Source organism: Rhinoderma darwinii, chromosome 2, assembly GCF_050947455.1.
Source record: "Rhinoderma darwinii isolate aRhiDar2 chromosome 2, aRhiDar2.hap1, whole genome shotgun sequence".
In the NCBI taxonomy this organism is placed as follows: Eukaryota; Metazoa; Chordata; class Amphibia; order Anura; family Rhinodermatidae; genus Rhinoderma; species Rhinoderma darwinii.
This window is the reverse complement of record NC_134688.1, coordinates 315,974,011-315,997,255: the sequence shown is the minus strand read 5'-3', so window position 1 is coordinate 315,997,255 and position 23,245 is coordinate 315,974,011. Positions and strand designations below refer to the sequence as shown.

The window sequence follows — 23,245 nt, the reverse complement described above, 5'->3', positions numbered from 1 at the left end:
AGGGTGCAAGCCCGCCAGGGATACGGCCACAGTCTCCCGAGGTATGTATATTTAAAAAAACAGGCAGCACTCAAAAAGTTGTAGCAAAATTAGAAAAGGTGCTTTATTCCATCAATCCAATACAGCAACGTATCAGCTCTTCAATAGAGCTTGAAAAAGGCTCTATTGAAGAGCTGAAACGTTGCTGTATTGGATTGATGGCATAAAGCACCTTTTCTAATTTTGCTACAACTTTTTGAGTGCTGCCTGTTTTTTGATATATATATATATATTTATTTATATTAGTGGTCGTGTCTCTACAACTCTGTAGACTTATTTGGTATTGTGTAACATATACTCGTAATACACACCCGCAAGCCAACTATCCAACAGTGTGTCGCAGCCTAGAAACAAATAATGTTATATGCACAGTAATTATGATCATATAAATGACAGTCACATTAGTTATTGAATCACAGCTGCAACACTCCTGTAATAATATAATTTCCTGAACATAAATAGCATCAGTAGAGGCAGCACGGATTCAGTGATCAGGTAGTACATTTGCTAGGTAGCCATTATAGCATACAAATGGAGCATATCTAACATTCGAACAACGATGTGAGAATAACCGGTCATCTGAAGGAAACCGTCCATCCTGAGATTAAGGCCCCATGCACACGACAGCAAAAAACCTCCGTTTTTGCGGACTGGAATTGCGGTCCGCAAAAATGGAGCCATTCACTTTCATTGAACACTGACACCTTTCCGTAGCACTACGGAAGGGTGTCAGTGCCGTGGAAATGTTCCGGGAATTATGGAACATGTCCGTTCTTTCGCATTTTGCGGGCCGTGCTCCCATACTTTGTATGGGAGCACGGCCCGAAAATGCGGCTGTCAGTCAGCGGCCGGCCGTGCCCGCAATCGCGGGCCGTGATTGCGGGCACGGTCGTGTGCATGGGGCCTAAGAAGTAATACCAAAAGTAAAAACATGTTAGATTGAAAGGTGTAGAACAGTTTGAAGTGTATAAGTGAAACATGGACAGTCATAGCAGCAATGCAAGAATATGTTACCAGTTCACTGCTCTCCATTAAGGGGACGACGTGTAATCTAATCTTCCGCTTCAGCCGGATCCTGAAAAAACAAAACCTTATCTCAATCCACCACTCGAAGACGTGCAGGATAGGCCATGGAATATGGAACGTGAACAGCACCCAATTTCCTCTTGACAGATACGAAAGTCACTCTCGTCTTCTGCAGTTCCGCAGAGCATCCTGGCCAGTAACGGTCGGGGTGGAGCTCCAGGTGGTGGGCTCCGGGCTGGCACCTGATGTGTCCTTTCCACCGCAAATACCTAGGAAAACGAAGCCTCCAGGAAGGTGTTTTTAAGCCATGTCTCCAGAAATTCAGCCGGATTCGTTCCTTCAGCACGTTCCAGAAAGCCCAAGATCCTAAGGTTACTCCGGCGAAGTCTATTCTCCATATCATCACATTTTTGATGCCAGAGATCTTCTTTCCGTTCCAGAGCAGACATTCTGTCTGGTATTGGCGCCACAGTATCCTCCAACGATGAAATATGAGTTTCGGCTTCCCTGACTCTATCACGCACATTATGAAGATCTTGTCGCAGCAAACCCAGGTCCACTTTAACTTCATAAATTTTGCGCATAAGGGAAGTATTGCTAGTAGCTATGGCCGCCAAAAGTTCAGACATTTGTCTCAAAGTTGGCTCAGTGTCCATGGTATGGCTGGGAAGTAGGGTAGCCTCGGGTTGCTGGGTAGGAGATGTGCTCGCGCCTTTGTCAGGAGGGTCTCCAGCAATGCCTTTAAGTTTGGCAACTGTTGTAGCTGGAGGAGGTTTTGGCATGATGATTGGCGTGATGGTTTTGCGCCGTCGAAATTGGTACGTTGAAATCTTAGCGGTTAGCAGGAATTAACAGTATATTGAAGTCACGAGAGGTAGTCTGACTTGGTCAGCGGGACATGTACATCACAGATTCATCTATGAGGCTTTGTAGGACTGAGCGGCAGCAGTCAGGAAACTGCAGCAAGAACAACTCACACCATCACGCTTCAAGTCATAAAGTTCCTAGTTGCCGTATAACAAGCCGGAATCTGAACAATTCCCCCATTGGGAGCACGCAGTAGTAATAATCAGCGTGGAAGATGATTATATCCCTGTCAGGGATCCTTTAGTAGCAGCCTCCTCCTTGAGCCCCTCGTCGTGATCCGCGGTCCGCACCGCTCCATAATTGAGCCTGGGGATCCGGCCTGTTCAGTAGTCCCGACCCTCCGAATGGACGATTTCCGCTTCCAGGGTCTCTAAATGTGCAACAGCGGATGAGGAACAGTGTGAGGTGAGTTTGCCCGCTGTCTGAGGTTTCTGAGAAGTGGATTAAAAGGAAATGGCTCTGCAGCCTCACTAGTGTGCGTCCTGTCCCGCTCATGCTGAAGCCACGCCCCCCAGGGATCCTTACTTTTTAAAGACTGGAATAGAATTCTTGCCCTATCCCAAAAGAAAGGGGATATTATGCAGGACAATGTTTGTTTATATTTCCTCTCCTTTTCCGTGATCTCATGGAGCCTTTAAAAGAAGCGATTATCCATCACCATTATCAAGCGGCACCTCTGTGACACAGGCATTGTCTATGATATGGTTTTCCCTGCTAGGCTGCGGGTGCTTTGGGATGGCAAAGTCCACTTTTTTGAAACCCCATTTGATACATCAACCTGGTTGGGATGGCTTACCTGGGTGCTCAGACTGTAGGCCCTGAATACATGTTCCCTGATGGAATGACCCCGCTATATTTCTGAATTCTGCCCATGTGTTTGGTGAGTGACTGTCTTTATTTGTGGGAGCCCTAGTTCCTGTCTACATAATTCCCAGTTGAGTGTTGGTTATCTGTATATAGGGCTTTCGCTCTCATGACTCCCCATGGCGTATGACCTTTTTGAAGGCACCTAAGTATTTACCTATACGAATGGTCTGTGTGGAGATGGCACTGCTGCCCTCTTTCTACAAATAGTTAGCTCTCCGATTTTAGTTAAGGATTAAAACCTACACGTTTGGGGCTCTAGTTTAGGTGGGGTGGGGTAGGGTAGGTTTGGGTGGTTGGGGATTTCTCCATGTTGGACTTTATTTTTTTGATATGCAGCGTTGCCTTTGCATCACTTTACTATTATGTATTTTTGGTCAGTATACCTAAGTGTAATCTCGCATGCTTTGCCTATATGAGATGTTCTGGGTCTGACCTGCCTCTTTCTAAGATGTCAACTCCTGTAGACCATTTGTTACTAACTTTTCATGCCGCTCAAAACCTTTTCAATTTGTGTTTGGAATGTCTGGGGCATGAATAACCCGCTTAAGGGTAACTTGGTGTTCTCATTTGTCTAAAATCACTCATCAGACGTTCTATGTCTTCTAGAGACACATAATCACCCACAACGATCTGGTGCTTTTTGGAAGAGCTGGGTTGCCTTAATGCATCACTTCCACCATACCAGCTACTCTAGAGGTGTGGCACTTCTGATTCGTAATACCTTACATTTTTAAGTTACTGAGGTCTGGTGAGACCTTGGAGGCCGCTATGTATTCCTAGCCAGCACTATAGATGCTTGTAAGATTGTATTGCTCTGTTTACATTCCCCCCCCCCCCCAGCTGATATGAGCTCTTCTGCTTGCGCCAGACAGTTTATTTAATTCCCTGTGCGGGCAATTTTAATATGGCCTCAGATCCTAATATTGATAGGTTATCCGGGGGCACTGGTTCTGGGGTAGGGGGGGAATACTGTGCTGGTTAAGTATTGTGGTTGCCTAGAGACATCTATTTAGTGCAATATCTATTCTACTAACAATATGTATTCCTGCTACTCTCTCACAGATCTCTTTCCCGGATAGACAATATTTTTTGCTCTAACCGTACTTTATTACATGTGACTAATATGCAATATCTACCAAGGAGCAGTTGAGACCACTCTGCAATGCTACTGACCATGGATATTAATTTGCCCTCATTGTCTCGCAGCTGGAGATATTACCCCTTCTGGTTGTCATAGTTCCCAGGCCCCCGAACGGTTTACTCATCTAGAGCTGCCTCTGTTAATCCTTTTCCTGAGGAGGATGTACGGACTTTGGATGTAACTAAGACGTACCTTAGAGGTTACCTACGTTTCTCTGTCTCCTCTGTGAAACGCTCCTCGAGAGAGGCTGACGGTTTTACTGAGCTGAGAGACTGTGTGTCTCTGGCCCTACAGATCGTAACCTAAATAATTGGAGGTGTCAACAGAGGTCTTCTAACCAATTGCTGTATCAAGAGTGAACAGAAAATGTTCTTCTGCAAACAGGTTTTTTGAAATTGGCAAACAGGCAAGTTAATTATTAGCCTATTTGGCTATCTCCTCTAACTACCCTCCGTCTATTTTATCGGCTCATGATCATATGGGTAATCTCTTCACCTCGGTTGCTTCGATATCGATCTGCTGCTTTCTAAACGTTTTTATTCCTCTACTCCTTAATTCTATGGGTCTTTGTACACCGGCCGATATTGATCGTAACAACAAGTGCCAATCAACGAGATCGCTCATTGATCGGTGCTCAGTTGCTCCTTTCACAAGAAGCTATTATCAGTAATGTATGGGGACGAGCGCTCATTTTATACATTTCTATCATGTCGGCAGCATGTTTCCCTGTTTACAGGAGATGTGCTACTGACAATGATAATATTTTCTGCTGCAGGAACTACGATTAGCCGATGAATGAGCGTTTGCTAGTTCGTCAGCTGATCATTGCCCTGTTTACACAGGGCAATGATTTGGATCGAGCGTTCTGTGAACGCTCGTTTGCCTGATAATTGGCCTTTATAATAGTGCCATATTAGGCCATAACAGAGCTGTATAATAAGTCTCTAGGTAACATCAAGAAGTATATTCAAACCGCGTTCTTGCCCTAGACTCTCTCAGGAACACATGTCTGTTAGACTCTTCTATCACTATTGACAAAATAACACTAGCTTTTAAATTTTTGCCTTCTGGCAAGGCTCCGGGCCCGGACAGACGGCTACCAGATATATACAAGAAGTATCAAAGTATCCTGGCACCCCAGTTGTTGGCTTTATATAACTGACTTTGCTAATGGTCGACTATACCCTTCTATGAATGAGGCAAAGATAGTGGTGATACACCTTAGGCCCTTTTTAGGCGAGCTTTGTAAAGCTCATCTGTGTTAAACCGCGTCCCGCTGCAGCCATTTTTGGACTAAATGACAGAGCCCACTTTTTAAAAATCTGACTTATCACTTTGTTGTAATAACTTTGGAATGCTTTCCCCAATCCAAGCGATTCTGAGACTTTTTTTTCTTGTGGACTTTGTGAGAGGTAAATTTTGGTCAATAAATGAATTCCTTATTTGTGGAAAAACACCAAAATTTAGAGAATTTGCAAAAATTTGCGTTTTTTCTAAATTTAAATGTATTTGCTTGTAAGGCAGATAGTTATACCACGCAAAATAGATACTAATTAACATTTCCCATATGTCTACTTTGTTACCATTGTTTTTTGAACTTCCTTTTATTTCTCTAGGATGTTACAAGGATTAGAAGATTTAGCAGCAATTTCTCAAAATTTCAAGAAAATGTCAAAAGCTTATTTTTTTTTATTTTAGGGAGCAGTTCAGTTCTTTAGTGACTTTGAACGACCCATATATTAGAAACACCCATAAATCTCCCCATTTAAACTGCACCCCTCAAAGTATTCAAAAACGCTTTTAGAAAGTTTCTTAATCCTTTAGGCATTTCACAGGAATAAAATCAAAGTGCAAGGGATATTTGCAAATGTGATTTTTTTTTTTTTTTTTTTTTTTTTTTTTTTTTTTTGCAAAAATTTAATTTAATCGATTTTTCTTCCTGTAACACTGAAGGTTTTACCAAAGAAACACAGCTGAATATTTATTGCCCTGAATCTACAGTTTTTAGAAATATCCCACATGTGGCCCCAGTGTGCTACTGGACTGAAACACAGTCAAACGGAGCACCTAATGGATTTTATGGCCTACTTCTTCGATTTATATTTTAGGCACCATGTCAGGTTAGAAGAGGTCTTGCGGTGCCTAAACAAAGGAAACATACCAAAAAAGGCCCCGTTTTGGAAACTACACCCAACAAGGAATTCATCTAGAGGTGTAGTGAGCATTTTAAGCTCACAGTTGTTTCATAGAGTTTTAGAATTGGGCAGTGAAAATTAAAAATTATATTTTACAATAAGATGTAGCTTTAGCTCAAAATGTGTCATTTTCTCAACAAAGGATTAAAAGCACCCCAACATTTGTAATGCAACTTCTCCAGAGTATGGAAATACCCCATATGTGGTCATAAATTGCTGTTTGGCCACACGGCAGGGCTCAGAAGGGAAGAACGCCATTTGGCTTTTGGAGTGCAGATTTCGCTGGATTGATTTCTTAATACCATGTTGCATTTGTAAAGCCCCTAAGGTACCAGTACAGTGGAAATCCCCCAAAGTGACACAATTTGGGAAACTACACCCCTTGAGGAATTCAACTAGGGGTGTAGTGAGCATTTTGACCCCAAAGGTGTTTCATAGATTTCATTAGAATTGGCCAGTGAAAATAAAAAAATAAATTAAAAAAAATTCCCAAAAAGATGTAGCTTTAGCTTAAAACTATTCATTTTTTCAAATAATAAAGGAGAAAAAGCAACCCAACATTTTGTAAAGCAACTTCTCCAGAGTATGGAAATTCCCCATATGTGGCCATAAACTGCTGTTTGGACACACAGCAGGGATCAGCAGGGAAGGAGCGCCATTTGACTTTTGGAGGGCAGATTTTGCTGGAATAGTTCTCAGGTGCCATGACTGATTTGAAGAGCTCCTGAGGTACAAGTACAGTGAAAACCCTCAACAAATTACCACATTTGTGAAACTACACCCCTCAAGGAAAGAGGTATAGTGAGCATGTTGACCCCACAGGTGTTTCATACAGTGGGCATTAAAAAAAAATTTTAAAAAAAACTATAAACATATGGTATCGCCGTAATCGTATCGCGCCGCAGAATAAAGTGAATGTCATTTATAGCGCACGGTGAACGCTATAAAAAACAATAGTAGAATTGCTGTTTTTTAGTCACCACGCCACTTAAAAAAAGAATAAAAACTGATCAGAAAGTCGCATCCACCCCAAGAAAACTGCAATTAATTCCTCAAGGGGTCTAGTTTCCAAAATGGGGTCACTTTTGGGGGTTTTCCACTGTTTTGGCACCACAAGACCTCTTCAAACCGGACATGGTGCCTAATAAAAAGGAGGGCTCAAAATCCACTAGGTCCTCATTTGCTTCGGAGGCCGGTGCTTCAGTCCATTACTGCACTAGGGCCACATGTGGGATATTTCTCAAAACTACAGAATCTGGGCAATTAGTATTGAGTTGCGTTTCTCTGGTAAAACCTTTTGTGTTATAAAAAAAATGGTATAAAGAGGATTTTCTGACAAAATTTTTTTTTTTAATTTCACCTCTACTTTGCTCTAAATTCCCGTGAAACACCTAAAGGGTTCATAAACGTTCTAAATGCTGTTGTGAATACTTTGAGGGGTCTAGTTTCTAAAATGGGGTGTTTCATAGGGGTGTCTTGTATATAGGCCCCTCAAAGCAACTTCAGAACTGAACTGGAACCTAAAAAAAAAAAAAAATGAGGCAATACTTCGCTTCTTACATTATGCTGATAATGAGCCGTGCCCACACCGAGATGACCCCAGTTTTGACAGTTTGTATAAACGGAGAGCCCTATTAGACCGTTTCAGTGCCCGGTTTTCCCAAGCATACACCCCCGAGAAGTGTATTTCTGTTGATGAGTCCTTGGTAGATTTTAAAGGGAGGGTTCAATTCCGCGAGTACCTGCCGGGTAAGAAGGCAAGGTATGGCGTGAAGATGTATAAGCTGTGTGAGAGTTAATCAGGGTATACCTACAAATTTAGGATATATAAAGGGAAGGACACCAGTAGTCAATCCCCATAATGCCCCCCCCCCCCCCCTTACTGGGAGTTAATACAAAAATTGTGTGGGATTTGGTGCACCCACTGCTGGACCAGGGTTACCACCTCTACCTGGATAATTTTTATACCAGCGTCCCACTCTTCAACTGCCTCGCTTCCAGAAGTCCTGCGGCATGCGACACTGCTAGAAGAAATCTGAAAGGCCTCCCTAAGACTCTGCTTGGGCAAACACTCAGAAGGGGTGAGAGCAGGGCACATTCTAGCAGCAACATATTGTGTGTCAAGTACAAGACAAGAGAGATGCCACACCAGTACCCATGTACCAGTAGAAGGTACCAGTACAGAGACCCCCAAACCAGACTGCATCCTGGACTACAATAGGTACATGGGAGGGGTGGACTTGTCAGATCAAGTCCTGAAGCCCTACAGCGCCATGCGGTGTGGTATAAGAAGCTGGCCAGGCACATCATACAGATGGCATTGTACAATGTGTACGTGCTATGTCGATGTACAGACCAGAGGGGAACTTTCCTGGAATTTCAAGAGGTGGTTATCAAGAACCTAATCTTTAGGGACCAGGAAGGGGGGGAGGCACCCAGTACTTCAGGAAGCGGGGCCACACACATCGTACCAGGGCCACACTTTCCAGGAGAAGTTCCCCAAACTGGCAAGAAGGGAAAAAGTCAAAACAGGTGCAAAGTCTGCTATAAGAGGGGGATAAGGGAGGACACAATATATCAATGTGACGCGTGTCCCGATAAACCAGAACTCTGTATGAAAGTGTTTTAAAATTTATCATACATCCCTTGGTTTATAATTTACCCCAATTTTACTTATCCTGATGCACTCCGCACAGCTTATCCCCCTCATCTTTTCCTTCTGAGCCCTTCTGTGTACCCAGGCAGCTGATAACTGCCACATTGAGGGTATTGCCGTACCCGTGAGAACCAACACTACAGTTTATGGGGTGTATGTCTCCGGTCAAAATGCTCACTAAACCTCTAGATGAATGCCTCAAGGGTGTAGTTTTTAAAACGGGGTCACTTCTTGCGGGTTTCAACTGTACTGGTACCTCAGGGGCTTCTGCATACATGACTTCGCACCAGAAAATCCCCAGTAGGCCAAATGGTGGTCCTTTCGTTCTGAGCCCTCCCATGGGCCCAAACGGCAGTTTATCACCCCAAGTGGGGTATTGCTGCACTCTGGACAAATTGCGCAACAGAATGGGGTATTTTATTTCTTGTGAAAATAAGAACTTTTCAGCCAAAACTACATATTATTGGAAAAAAATAATTTTGTTTTAATTCCCAGCCCAATTCAAATAAGTTCAGTGAAAAAACTATGGGGTCAAAATGGTCACATCACCCATAAATGAATTCCTTGAGGGGTGTAGTTTCCAAAATGGGGTCACTTCTGGTGGGTTTCCATTGCTTTGATACCTGTGGGGCTCTGCAAATGCGACATGGCACCCGAAAACCAATCCAGCAAAATCTGGACTCCAACAAACACATATCGCTCCTTTCCTTCTGAGCCCTCCCATGGGCCCAAACGGCAGTTTATCACCACAAATGGGGTATTGCCGCACTAAGGACAAATTGGGCAACAAAATGGGGTATTTTGTTCCCTGTGAAAATAAGAAATTTTGATCACAAATGACATCTTATTGGAAAAAATGACATTTTTTTAATTTCACAGCCCAATTCAAATAGGTGTTGTGAAAAAACTGCTGTCAAAATGGTAACAACAACCATAAATTAATTCCTTGAGGGGTGCAGTTTCCAAAATGGGGTCACTATTGGGGGATTCCTACTGTTTTGGCACCTCAACACCTCTTCAAACCTGGCATGCTGCCTAAAATATATTCTAATAAAAAAGAGGCCTCAAAATGCACTAGGTCCTTCTTTGCTTCTGGGGCTTGTGTTTTAGTCCACGAGCACACTAGAGACACATGTGGGACATTTCTAAAAACTGCAGAATCTGGACAATACATATTTAGTAGTATTTCTCTGGTAAAACCTTCTGTGTCACAGAGAAAAAATATAATAAAATTTTAATTCAGCAAGAAAAATGTAATTTGCAAATGTCACCTCAACTTTGTTTTAATTCTTGTGAAATGCCTGAAGGGTTAAAAAACTTTCTAAATGCTGTTTTGAATACTTTGAGGGGTCTAGTTTTTAAAATGGGGTGTTTTATCAGGGCTTCTAATACATAGGCCCCTCAAAGCCACTTCAGAACTGAACAGGTACCTTAAAAAAAGGCTTTTGAAATTTTCTTAAAAATATGAGAAATTGCCTTGTAACGTCCAAGGAAAATAAAAGAATGCTCAAAAAACGATGCCAATCTAAAGTAGACTAATGGGAAATGTGAACTAGTAACTATTTTGGGTGGTATAACCGTCTGTTTTACAAGCAGATGCATTTAAATTCTGAAAAATTCTATTTTTTCAACATTTTCTCTACATTTTGCAATTTTTCACCAATAAACACTGAATATATCGACCAAATTTGACCACGAACATGAAGCCCAATGTGTCACAAGAAAACAATCTCAGAATCGCTTGGATAGGTTTAAGCATTCCGATGTTATTACCAAATAAAGTGAAATATGTCAGATTTGAAAAATGGGCTCTGAGCCTTAAGGCCAAAACAAGCCTGCGTCCTTAAGGGGTTAAAGACTCCACACAACTCATCAGTGAACTTAAAATGATTAAACACACAACTGACATTATCTTTATTACTTTAGACGTTAGTGCCCTGTACAGTAACATCGACCATCATTTAGGCCTAACCAGTCTAAGAAAATTTCTAACAAAAGATCCATACATGAACCCCCTACAAACCAATTTCCTTTTAAAAAGCATGGAGTTTATTCTCAATAACATATTCACTTTCAAACTATTATTATTTCACCAGGTAAAAGGTACAGCTATGGGGACCCGTGTGGCACCCAGCTATGCCAATGTTTTCATGGGGGATTTCGAAGATTCATACATCTTGAACCATCCCTTCGCTAAACCAAATATACTGATGTACAAGAGGTACATTGATTACCTCGTCTTTCAATGGAAAGGAGATAAGGAGAAAGCTATACTCTTTTGTGAATCCCTAAACAATAACTCGTGGGGCCTCACTTTCACCAGCAATTTGAGTGATACAGCCATTGAATATTTGGATCTTATTTCATTCACTAATCACCAATTTACAACAAAAACCTTCTTCAAAAAAGTAGACGAATAGCTATTTGAATTACAAAAGTGGACATTTTTCAAAATGGATAAAGAACATACCATTCAGTTAATATAAAAGAATCCGAAAAAATTGCACTGTAGACAAAGATTTTGTCACTCAGTCAAGAATTCTAAAATCCAGATTCTGTGAAAAAGGCTACCCCAAGCAACTACTAGTAGAAGCTTTCAAAAAACTTCCCAACTATCCCAAGAAGCTTGTTTAGCTCCTAAAAAATTCCCTTTCCCGACTCAGACCGCAACGCCAACTGACCATAATCTCAATTTCATTACCACATACAACATAGCACATAAAAAAATCTGTGAGATTTTGAAGAGACACTGGCATATTCTTGAATTGGATCCATATCTTAAATCAATTATACCTCACAAACTCACAATAACCTTCAAACTTGCCCCCACACTAAAAAACATACTGGCACCCAGCTGAGTACGACACTGGAATGAACATAAACCATCTGAGAATAAAATTGGAGCATTGGGGAGCTACAAATGTAGGGTAACAAAATGCCTTTGTTGCAACATCATTACCCACCAACTTACCAGTTTCATATCAAATTCCACAGGAACTTCCTTCCCCATCAAACAACGCCTCAACTGTAAATCATGGAATGTTATTTATCTAATTAGCTGCACCTATAAAAAAAAGTATGTATGTAGAACAATACAACCCCTACACTGTCGCCTCAACAAACATAGGTCAAACTGTATGAAACCATTTATGCAACACAGCATATCACGTCATTGCATTACCGAACATAAGGGAGATTTTAATTGTTTTTTGATCACTCCAATTGAACAAATAGACCCCTCCCTCAGTAACCATTTTGAGAATTTATGTAAAAGGGAGATCTTCTGGATCTATAAACTAGACACCCTCAAACCTATGGGCCTCAATGAGGTCACTGAAACCATCATTTGACACCTGAAACTGTGTTAGAGGCGGTAACCCGTCTCCTTAGCAACCAGAGACGCCAACCCGTTTCCTGGCTTCCGAGCGTTAGCGCTCGATCTCCATAGCGACCTGAGACGCACATCCTGCGATCCCCGCTGTAAACGGCAGACACATATTCTGGAACATTCCTTAACTGTTAGTATGGTATACAGTATTCCAAGCCCTTGAAGTTTTAATCTTTGATCACACGGTTAGAAATGTCAATGACCGTAATACTGGCGGAATTTTTTAATTTTCAATTTTCTATTTTTTTAGTTCCACGAGCACAACGGCAAAAGCCCTCATGTTTCTCCTACACTGAGCCACATACACTGCAGAACAGTAATAAAGTTCATGTGTACAGTCTCTATGGTTCTCATCAACTTTCGGTATTTGTTCAATTGCATTTGTTATTAAAGTTGTTGTTTTTTTTTACCTTTGACCCCAGCAACGTTCTTTTTGGCGGTCTTTTTAAGCTATTTAAACCCTGCTGGGTCCTCCAGCAACATGTATGTATGAAGAGATCGGTCCTATCTCGTAACGCGTAGCATTCTTATCCATTAACCCCTTAAGGACACAGCCTGTTTTGGCCTTCAGGACACAGCCAATTTTTTCAAATCTGACATGTTTCACTTTATGTGGTAATAACTCCGGAATGCTTTTACCTATCCAAGCGATTCTGAGATTGTTTTCTCGTGACACATTGGACTTTATGTTACTGGCAAAATTTGCTCGATACATTAAGTATTTAATTGTGAAAAACACCAAAATGTAGCGAAAAATTGCAAAAATTTGCATTTTTCTAAATTTATATGTATCAGCTTGTAAGACAGATGGTAATACCACACAAAATTGTTGCTAATTAACATCACCCATATGTCTACTTTAGATTGGCATCGTTTTTTGAACATCCTTTCATTTTTCTATGACATCACAAGGCTTAGAACTTTAGCAGCAATTTCTCACATTTTCAAGAAAATTTCAAAAGGCTATTTTTACAGGGGCCAGTTCAGATGTGAAGTGGATTTTAGGGCCTTATATATTAGAAACCCTCCATAAGTCACCCCATTTTAAAAACTTCACCCCTCAAAGTATTCAAAACAGCATTTAGAACGTTTCTTAACCCTTTAGATGTTTCACAGGAATTAAGGCAAACTAGATGTGAAATGTTCAAATTTCTTTTTTTTTTTGCAGAAATTCATTTTTCATCTATTTTTTTTGTAACACAGAAAGTTTTACCAGAGAAACGCAACTCAATATCTATTGCCCAGATTCTGCAGTTTTTAGAAATACCCCACATGTGGCCCTAGTGCGGTAATGGACTGAAGCACCGGCCTCAGAAGCAAAGGAACACCTAGAGGATTTTGGGGCCTCCTTTTTATTAGAAAATATTTTAGGCTCCATGTCGGATCTGAAAGGCTCTTGCGGCACCAAAACAGTGGAAATCCCCCAAAAGTGACACCATTTTGGAAACTATACCCCTTGAGGAAATTATCTAGGGGTATAGTGAGCATTTTGACCCTGCAGGTTTTTTGCAGAAATTATTGGAAGTAGGCCGTGAAAATGAAAATCTACATTCTTTCAAAGAAAATGTAGGTTTAGCTAATTTTTTCTAATTTCCACAAGGACTAAAAGGAGAAAATGCACCACTACTTTTGTAAAGCAATTTCTCCCGAGTAAAACAATACCCCTCATGTGGTCATAAACGACTTTTTGGACACACGGCGGAGCTTAGAAGGGAAAGAGCGCCATTTGGCTTTTGGAGCTCAAATTTAGCAGGAATGGTTTGCGGAGACCACGTCGCATTTGCAAAGCCCCTAAGGGACCAAAACAGTGAAAACACCAAAAAAGTGACTCCATTTAGGAAACTACACCCCTTGAAGAATTCATCTAGGGGTGTAGTGAGCATTTTGAACCCACAGGGGTTTCATAGATTTTATTAGAATTGGGCAGTGAAGATAAAAAAAATCCTTTTTTTCCAATAAGACGTAGCTTTAGCTCAACATTTTTCATTTTCTCAACAAATAAAGGAATAAAAGAACCCCAACATTTGTAAAGCAACTTCTCTGGAGTACGGCAATACCCCATTTGTGGTCATAAACTGCTGTTTGGGCACACGGCAAGGATCAGAAGAGAAGGAGTGCCATTTGGCTTTTGGAGCACAGATTTTGCTGGATTGGTTTCTTGACACCATGTCACTTTTGCAAAGCTCCTAAGGTGTCAGTACAGTGGAAACTCCCCAAAAGTGATTCCATTCACAAAACTACACCCCTTGAGGAGTTCATCTAGGGGTGTAGTGAGCATTTTGACCCCACAGGTGTTTCATAGATTTTATTAGAATTGGGCAGTGAAAATAAAAAAAATCCTTTTTCTTCAATAAGACGTAGTTTTAGCTGAAAATGTTTCATATTCTCAACAAATAAATGTAAAAGAGCACCACAACACTTGTAAAGCAACTTCTCCTGTGTATGACAGTACCACATATGTGGTCATAAACTGCTGTTTAGGCACAGAGTAGGGCTCAGAAGGGAAGGAGCGCCATTTGGCTTTTGGAGTACAGATTTTGCTGGATTGGTTTCTGGGCGCTATGTCGCATTTGCAAAGTCCCTGTGGGACCAAAACAGTGGATCCCCCCCAGAAGTGACCCCATTTTGGAAACTACACCCCTCAAGGTATTCACCTAGGGGTGTAGTGAGCATATTAACCCCACAGGTGATTGGCAGAAATTGGTGTGCACGTGATGTTGCAGAGTGAAAATTGTTTTTCAATAGATATGCCAATATCCAGCTTGTGCCACTGGAGACACACACCCCAAAAATTATTAAAAGGGTTCTCCCGGGTATGGCGATGCCATATATGTGGAAGTAAACTGCTGTTTGGGCACACTGTAGGGTTCAGAAGGGAGGTAGAGCCATTTGGCTTTTGGAGCGTGGATTTTGCTTGTAGTAGTTTTGTTTGGAGTCTTACTGGTGTTTCCGTTTATAATGTGGGGGTACATGTAAGGCGGGCGGAGTATATAAGGGGCATAGTCAGGTGGTATAGTGGGGTAAAAAAAAAACAATAAAATAATCCATAGATGTGTGTTATGCTGTGACACAATCCTTTCTGCACAGGCCGGTGTCGCACTAATAAATGGTCTTTACTTATCCCCTTTTGGTCCGCACTCGGCACCTTTGAAGTTTGGGGAATTTTGCTGGGAAGTGTTGTCCTGGTATAATACGGGCGCCCTCACTTCCAGCGGATATGTTTGGGCCCTCCCCTTCCTGGATCCCTAATTTTAGGGGCCTTGATAATTCGCCACTTGAAACAGAAGAAATGTTCCCCTCGGGCTGCACAACTGCATATTTTTATTTCCTGGCTTATTGGAGCCTTGACTAATTTTATTTTTTCATAGACGTAGTGGTATGAGGGCTGTTTTTTTTTGCGGGACGAGCTGTAGTTTTTATTGGTACCATTTTGGGGTACACGCGACTTTTTGATCACTTGTTATCCTTTTTTTTTTGGGAGGCAAGGTGACCAAAAAACAGCAATTCTGGCATATTTTTTTAGTTCTTTTTATACAGCGTTCGCCACGTGTTATAAATTACATGTTACCTTTATTCTGCGGGTCAGTCCGATTCCGGTGATACCTAATTTATAGCACTTTTTATGTTTTACAACTTTTTGCACAATAAAATAACTTTTGTAAAGAGAATGGATTTTTTCTGTCGCCAAGTTGTGAGAGGCATAACGGTTTTAAATTTTTCGTCGGCGGAGCTGTATGAGGGCTTGTTTTTAGCGAGACGAGTTATAGTTTTTATAGGTACCATTTTTAGGTACATGCGACTTTTTGATCACTTTTTATTTCAATTTTTGGAAGACAAAGTGACCAAAAAATAGCAATTATGTCAGTATTTTTTAGTTATTTTTTTTACGACGTTCACTGTGCGGAATAAATAACATAATATTTTTATAGTTCAGGTCGTTACGGTCGCAGCGATACCAAATATGTATGGCTTTATTATTTTTTTCATTAATAAATTACTTGATAAGGGAAAAAGGGCGATTGTGTTTTGTGTTATTATTTGAAACTTTTATTGTATTTTTTACAACTTTTATTTTTACTTTTTTGACACTTTTTTTTACACTTTTCTTTAGTCCCACTAGGGGACTTGAAGGTCCAACAGTTTGTTTGATGTTCTAATACATTGCACTACCTATGTAGTGCAATGTATTAGAACTGTCAGTTGTTCACTGACAGCAAGCCGATCAGGCTCCGCCTCTGGGCGGGGCCTAATCAGCTTACGTAATGGCAGACAGGAGTCCATTGTTAGGGCTCCTGTTGCCATGGTAGCAGTCGCCAGCCTTGCCATCGCGTGGCAAGGCTGCCGATTTGCTGCAAACCTCTAGGATGCAGCGATCACAATGGATCGTTGCATCGAAGGGGTTAATGCCAGGAATCGGAGCTAGCTCCGGTTCCTGGCGATAGATCGGGGTGTCCGCTGTAACATATAGCGGACACCCACTGCTGATGACGCCGGCTCAGCTTCTGAGCCGGAAGCTGAGCCGGCGCCATCTTGTCGATGGTACCGGAAGCCTCCTGGGCCCCGCCGATGACGGGGCATAGGAGGATTCCGTTGCTGGCGGACCGGGAGGTAAGCATTAGCCCTCCGATCGCCTTTGCAGCCACCGGCAACCCATCGATCATGTTGCTGGGGCGCCGGTGGCTATAAACTCCTCACATGCTGCGATCGCTATTCAACGCAGCATGTGAGGGGTTAATCGGTCGGATCGGAGGCTAGCTCCGGTCCTGGCCAATACCTCAGGGTGCCAGCTGTAACATACAGCTGTCACCCAGCGGTGATGTCGCTGGCTCAGCTCCTAAGCCAGCTTCATCTCCATGACGTACAGTTACGTCAAGATGCGGGAACAGTCCATCTCCCATGACGTAACTGTACGTGATTTTGCGGGAAGGGGTTAAACCTATATCTCCAAGCACCTACTCATCTGGTCACACACAGAATTCCCAGCCAGCAGGCAGAGCAAATTATTCCAAAATTAGAAACAAACAGAATTCCATACCCTTTAGACAAATAATACATGATACCTTACCCCTAATTAAGCAAAAAAATATAAAATAGGAACTCAAGTCGCAGTTTGGATTATCTCAACATCAATTCGTAAAATACTCTCAGCTGAGTTCATTCTGCTTTGACACACTACGATATCTCATTAAAGTGGTCCGAAGTAACTCATCCGATTCTTTAAATGGAAACGCTTTGAATAGGATCTCCATCTCTAATACCTTTTCTCAATACTAGAGATAAATGCTCACTAGCTGGAGCCAACAATACTTCCTCATATTGGGAGAGAAAATGAAAGATAAGAAAGGTCTCTCTTAGATTCATGGAAGCTGGCAACTGGTTAGGCACCATTTAATAGGTGAGAAAAGGAGAGAAACGCATTTCAAGCTCATCCATGCATCAATTCACACTTTAAATCCCCCCTCCGTCTGTGGATCATCCTGAAAGATCTGCTGAATGCCCCAAGTTTCCCATGACCCCAGCAGACTTGGGTACAAGACTTTTTAAAGAATGTCTTGGCCTGTGTTAAACCAATGTGGGATAATCCATTCCAAATAGCACCCATGCCTTTCTTATTCCACTCATTGACACAGCGAAATAACGCTATGCACTCGGACGCACATATCAAGGCTAGCATCCATGTAATACTTTTGGTTGCCCCTAGAGTTCTCAGTTTGTCAGACCTGACAATGCAGATGAAAACATGCCTATTTAACTTTAAGGGATCTTTAAAAATCGGCCATAGTGAGACAATAGAACAGAGGTTTGACTTGTCAATTACTGATATGTGGAGCATTTTGGTTAGCTTTTATAACTGTTGTTGATGTTTGATGCAGTATACAAAATTGTGATTGTTTCTTTATATTAAGAGAGTATTGAATTCACTCATCCACTGCCTTCCCCCCCCCCCCTCATACCTTGAACTTTATTTAGATAACTTAATGTCCTCTGTTATTATATAAACATTTGATAGGATATACTATTTGATGAACGTGAGAAGCTGTTTTAAATTGAAAAAAAAATTGCGGTATATTCTATCAGATTCCGTATATTGACCTATATTTACTTCTAAAAGCACAACACAAACACACAATGCTGAACTATACCAACCACAATATGGTGCGTAATACAGTTCTTTATTGTGTTCCATAATCCACACATTTGCATGCATGAGGCTTTAATGAGGAACTGCATACAGGTTTAATCAGCAGAATTTTGGATGGAAAGAGAACAATATATAGCTCAAGGTCTGTATAATTATTTTCAACGCTACGCATGTGGAATTTACTTTTAATGTCTCATCTTTACTACATTTTCTCAGGGTTTCTTCTTATTTTTGTAGATTCTTGACTTTGGTTTGGCTCGACACACAGATGAGGAGATGACTGGGTATGTGGCCACAAGGTGGTATCGGGCACCGGAAATCATGTTAAACTGGATGCATTATAACCAGACAGGTACAACATTAATCATGTTAATAATTTATTGCATACTCCTGTATTCTTACTACCTTGACATCAGTTTGTAAACATGCTAGAAAATTGAAAATACTATTAACCCCTTGGCGACATGTCATGTACAGTTACGTCGTTGCCGCCAAGGGGTTAGCGTATTGTCAAGTAACTATACGTGACAGTGATGGAGCAGGCTCAGAAGCTGAGCCTTCTCCATAGCAGCGGGTGTCAGCTGTATATCACAGCTGACACTCTGCTGTAACGGCAGGAACCGGACGCAGGTCCGATCCCCGCCGATTAACCCCTTAAATGCTGTGGTCAATTGTGGCCGCATCATCTAGTTGGTTTATATTCCATCGGCACCCCGATGACACGATTGCGGGGATTGCTGATAGTTGCTACGGCAACCGGAGGCCTAAACTGACGACCTGGCTGCCAAGTACGGAAGTCTATTAGGCCCAAAGTCTGGACCTAATAGACTTGCTGTCAGTGTATGACTGACAGCTCTAATACCCTGCACTATGTATGTTTCATTACAAATGTTGGGGATCTTTTTCTCCTTTATCCCTTGTAAAAATGAAAAAATTCCACAATTTAGTGGAAAAAAAATTTAGATTTTCATTTTCAGGGCCTAATTCCAATACATTCTGCAAAAGACCTGTGGGGTCTAAATGCTCGCTATACCCATTAATAGATTCCTTGATATGTGTCGTTTCCTAAATGGGGTCACTTTGGGGGGGTTTTCACTGTTTCAGGGGCTTTGCAAATGCGACATTGCACCCAAAAACAATTCCAGCAAAATTTGTGCTCCAAAAGCCAAATTGTGCGCCTTCCCTTCTGAGCCCTGCCATGTGCCCAATCAGCAGTTTACAACCATGAATGGGGTATTGCTGTACTCTGGAGATATTGCTTAACAAATGTTAGCAAGCTTTTTCTGTTTTCCTTGTGGAAATTGAAAACAACTACATTTTATTTGAAAAAAGTGTTTTTCATCTTCACGGCCTAATTCAAATGAATTCAGCAAAAAACCTGTGGGGTAAAAATGCTCACTATACCCATAGATTAATTCCTTAAGTGGTGTAGTTTTCCAAATCGAATCACTTTTCGGGTGTTTACACAGTTTTGGTCCCTCAGGGGCTCTGCAAATGAGACTTGGCACCCAAAAACAATTACTTCAAAATTTGAGCTCCAAAAGCCAAATGGTGCTCCTTCCTTTCTGAGCTCTGCCGTGGTGTCCAAGGAGCAGTTAATGAGAACATTTGGGGTATTGCCATACTCGGGAGAAATTTCTTTACAAATTTCGGGGTGCCTTTTTTCCTTTATTCCTTATTGAAATGAAGAAAAATTTACATTTTGGTTTTCATGGCCTACTTCCAATACATTCAGCATAGAAAACTGTGGGGTCAAATTGCTCAATATACCCCTAGATAAATTCCTTTTGGGGGGGGGGGGTGCAGTTTCCAAAATAGTCTCTCTTTGCTGGTGTTTCCCATGTTTTGGCACCACAAGACCTCTTCAAGCCTGACATTGTGCCTAAAATATATTCTAATAAAAAGGAGGCACCAAATTCCTCTAGGTGCTTCTGAGGCCAGTATTTCAGTCATGTAGCACACCAGGGCCACATGTGGGATATTTCTAAAAACTGCAGAACCTGGGCAATAAATATTGATTAGCATTTCGAATACTTTGAGGTGTACCGTTTTTTAAATTGGCTGACTTATGGGGGTTTCCAATACAAATTTGACTATACTAGTCCTTCTCAATGAATTAGAATATTATCAAAAAGTTAATTTATTTCAGTAATTCAATTCAAAAAGTGAATCTCGTATATTATATAGATTCATTACACACAGTGATCTATTTCCAGCATTTTATTCTTTTAATGTTGATGATTATGGCTAACCGTTAATGAAAACCCATAAATTAGTCTCTCAGAAAATTAGAATATTATATAAGCCCAATTTCAAAAATGATTTTTAATACCGAAATGTAGGCCTACTGAAAAGTATGTACAATATATGCACTCAATACTTGGTCGGGGCTCCTTTTGCATGAATTACTGCATCAATGTGGCGTGGCATGGAGGCGATCATCCTGTGGCACTGCTTAGGTGTTATGGAGCCCAGGTTTCTTTGATAGCGACCTTCAGCTCGTCTGTATTGTCGGGTCTGGTGTCTCATCTTCCTCTTGAAAATATCCCATAGATTCTCTAAGGGGTTTAGGTCAGGAGAATTTGCTGGCCAATCAAGCACAGTGATACTGTGGTTATTACCAGGTATTGGTACTTTTGGCAGTGTGGGCAGGTGCCAAGTCCTGCTGGAAAATGAAATCAGCATCTCAACAAAGCTTATCAGCAGAGGGTAGCATGAAATGCTCTAAAATGTCCTGGTAGACGGCTGCGATGACTCTGGACTTGATATAACACAGTGGACCAACACCAGCAGATGACATGGCTCCCCAAACCATCACTAACTGTGGAAACTTCATACTGGACCGCAAGCAACTTGGATTGATGCCTCTCCACTCTTCCCAGACTCTGGGACCTTGATTTCCCAATGAAATGCAAAATTTACTTTCATCTGAAAACAGGATTTTGGACCACTGAGCAACAGACCAGTCCTTTTAACCCCTTAAGAACACAGACAGTTTTGGCCTTAAGGACACAGCCAATTTTTTCAACTCTGACATGTCACTTTATGTGGTAATAACTTTGGAATTCTTGTATGTATCCAAGCGATTCTGAGACCATTTTCTCATGACAAAATGTACTTTCTGTTTGTGGTAAAATTTGGTCGATATATTCAGTGTTTAATTGTGAAAAACACCAAAATTCAAAGAAAATTTGCAAAAATTAGCATTTTTCTAAATTTAAATGTATTTGCTTGTAAGACAGTAATACCACACAGTAGTTACTAGTTAACATTTAGCATGTCTACTATATGTTTGCATAGTTTTTTTTAAAGTCTTTTTATTTTTCTAGGATGTTACAAGGTTTCTAACTTTAGCAGCAATTTCTCAAATTTTTTTTTTAAATCACATATTTTTTATTGAAGTTTAACATTTTTCCAATACAAAACAAAGCATACAAAACCCTCCCCCCAGGCACCATCATATATGACATAAAGAAAAGACATATGCGGCAATACATATTCCAAACATCAAATAATCAGTTCACATGAGAACAATTACAATACATTTTCAAGGCAGACATAGATCTCCCTTAATCCCCCCATTCTTATCCCCTTCAGTATAGAAATGTAATCCGGGTACAGTACAGAGAATCTTCAGCCAGAAAATACCTATGAGCACAGCTTATGATGCAAGATCCAATACGCACAACCATGTACCTCATATGGATTCAAATTTTTTAAGAGCATTACGTTTTGCATACACAGTTTTTTCCAATACAATCATTTTATTCACTTTAGCAATGAATTCGCTCCTAGTCGGCAGGGCGCCCTGTATCCAGTGTAGTGCAATACGTTTTCTAGCTATGTATAGCAGCCTTGCAATAGCAAGCCGACCTAAGACAGGAGTCTGTATATGTGTAACACACCGAAAAACACACTTCAGAGGAGTCCCCTGAAGCGCAATCCCATAAACATCCTGAATCCGTTTCAGCACGTCCTACCAATATGGTGTTAAATGTGGACATGACCACAACATATGCAAATGATCAGCCCCATCTTCCGAGCATCTGGGACTAGTAGAATCACCACGTACACCAATGTTGAAAAGAAATTTAGGGGTCTTATATACTCTATGAATAATGTATAGTTGAGAAAGGCGCCCAGCCTCACTAAGAGAAACATTCGGGACTGCTTCCATGATATCCGACCATTTTTCTTCAGAGATGGGACCCGTATCCCGCTCACATTTTCGAGAAGCAATCAAGGGATACTTATCCAAAAATTTACCTAGCAATAGTTGATAAATGGTTGAAATAACCCCAGAGGTACCACTCCCAGTATGCAATACAGCCAACAACCCATCTGAATGTATAGTCAAATCAACGACCTTCCTTTGGCCATCATATGCATGTCTTATCTGTAAACACTGGTAAAAACTTCGGGGCAATCCAAATTCCTCCTGAAGCTGTTACGTTTTAAATGTATCATCATGGAGCAACTGCGACACACGGGAGATACCCTTCAACCGCCAACCCTCAAAGCCTTCAAGGAAAAGAACTCCTGAAGTGTCCTATTACCCCAAAAAGGAGTAAAACTAGTTCATTCTCTTATAGCTCCAATGGACAATGCCTTATCCCAAACTTTGTGCATCAGTGTATAGGTGGGCATGTTTTAACTAACCGCAAAAATTGACCTGCTTCCAAAACTGACAGTAAAACAGATGAACCAAACTGCAGCTGCAAAATCGCACCATTAGATCCATTCGGAATAATTTCCCCCTAACCGTTAAAATGTTGACATTGGGATGCAAGGAAGTCTAACCAAGGATTGGGTATAGCCAACCCACCATCATGCTTTGCTCGTTGTAAGATTTTCAATTCAAGTCTAGGGTGACCCTTACGCCATATTAGATCCCGTAAAAGTGCATTAACATGGTAAAAGTAGC

At 41.2% G+C, this 23,245-nt stretch overlaps 1 protein-coding gene across 4 annotated transcripts in view; it reads left to right on the top strand.

The window, feature by feature from the left end:
- LOC142743131 (mitogen-activated protein kinase 14) overlaps nt 1–23,245 on the top strand; it is a 196,142-nt gene that overhangs the window by 109,135 nt on the left and 63,762 nt on the right. For all 4 annotated transcript variants that reach the window (XM_075853549.1, XM_075853548.1, XM_075853551.1 and 1 more), the window contains one exon: nt 18,559–18,673. In XM_075853549.1, coding sequence (XP_075709664.1) covers nt 18,559–18,673 — 115 coding nt within the window. The remainder of the gene's footprint in view (nt 1–18,558; nt 18,674–23,245) is intronic.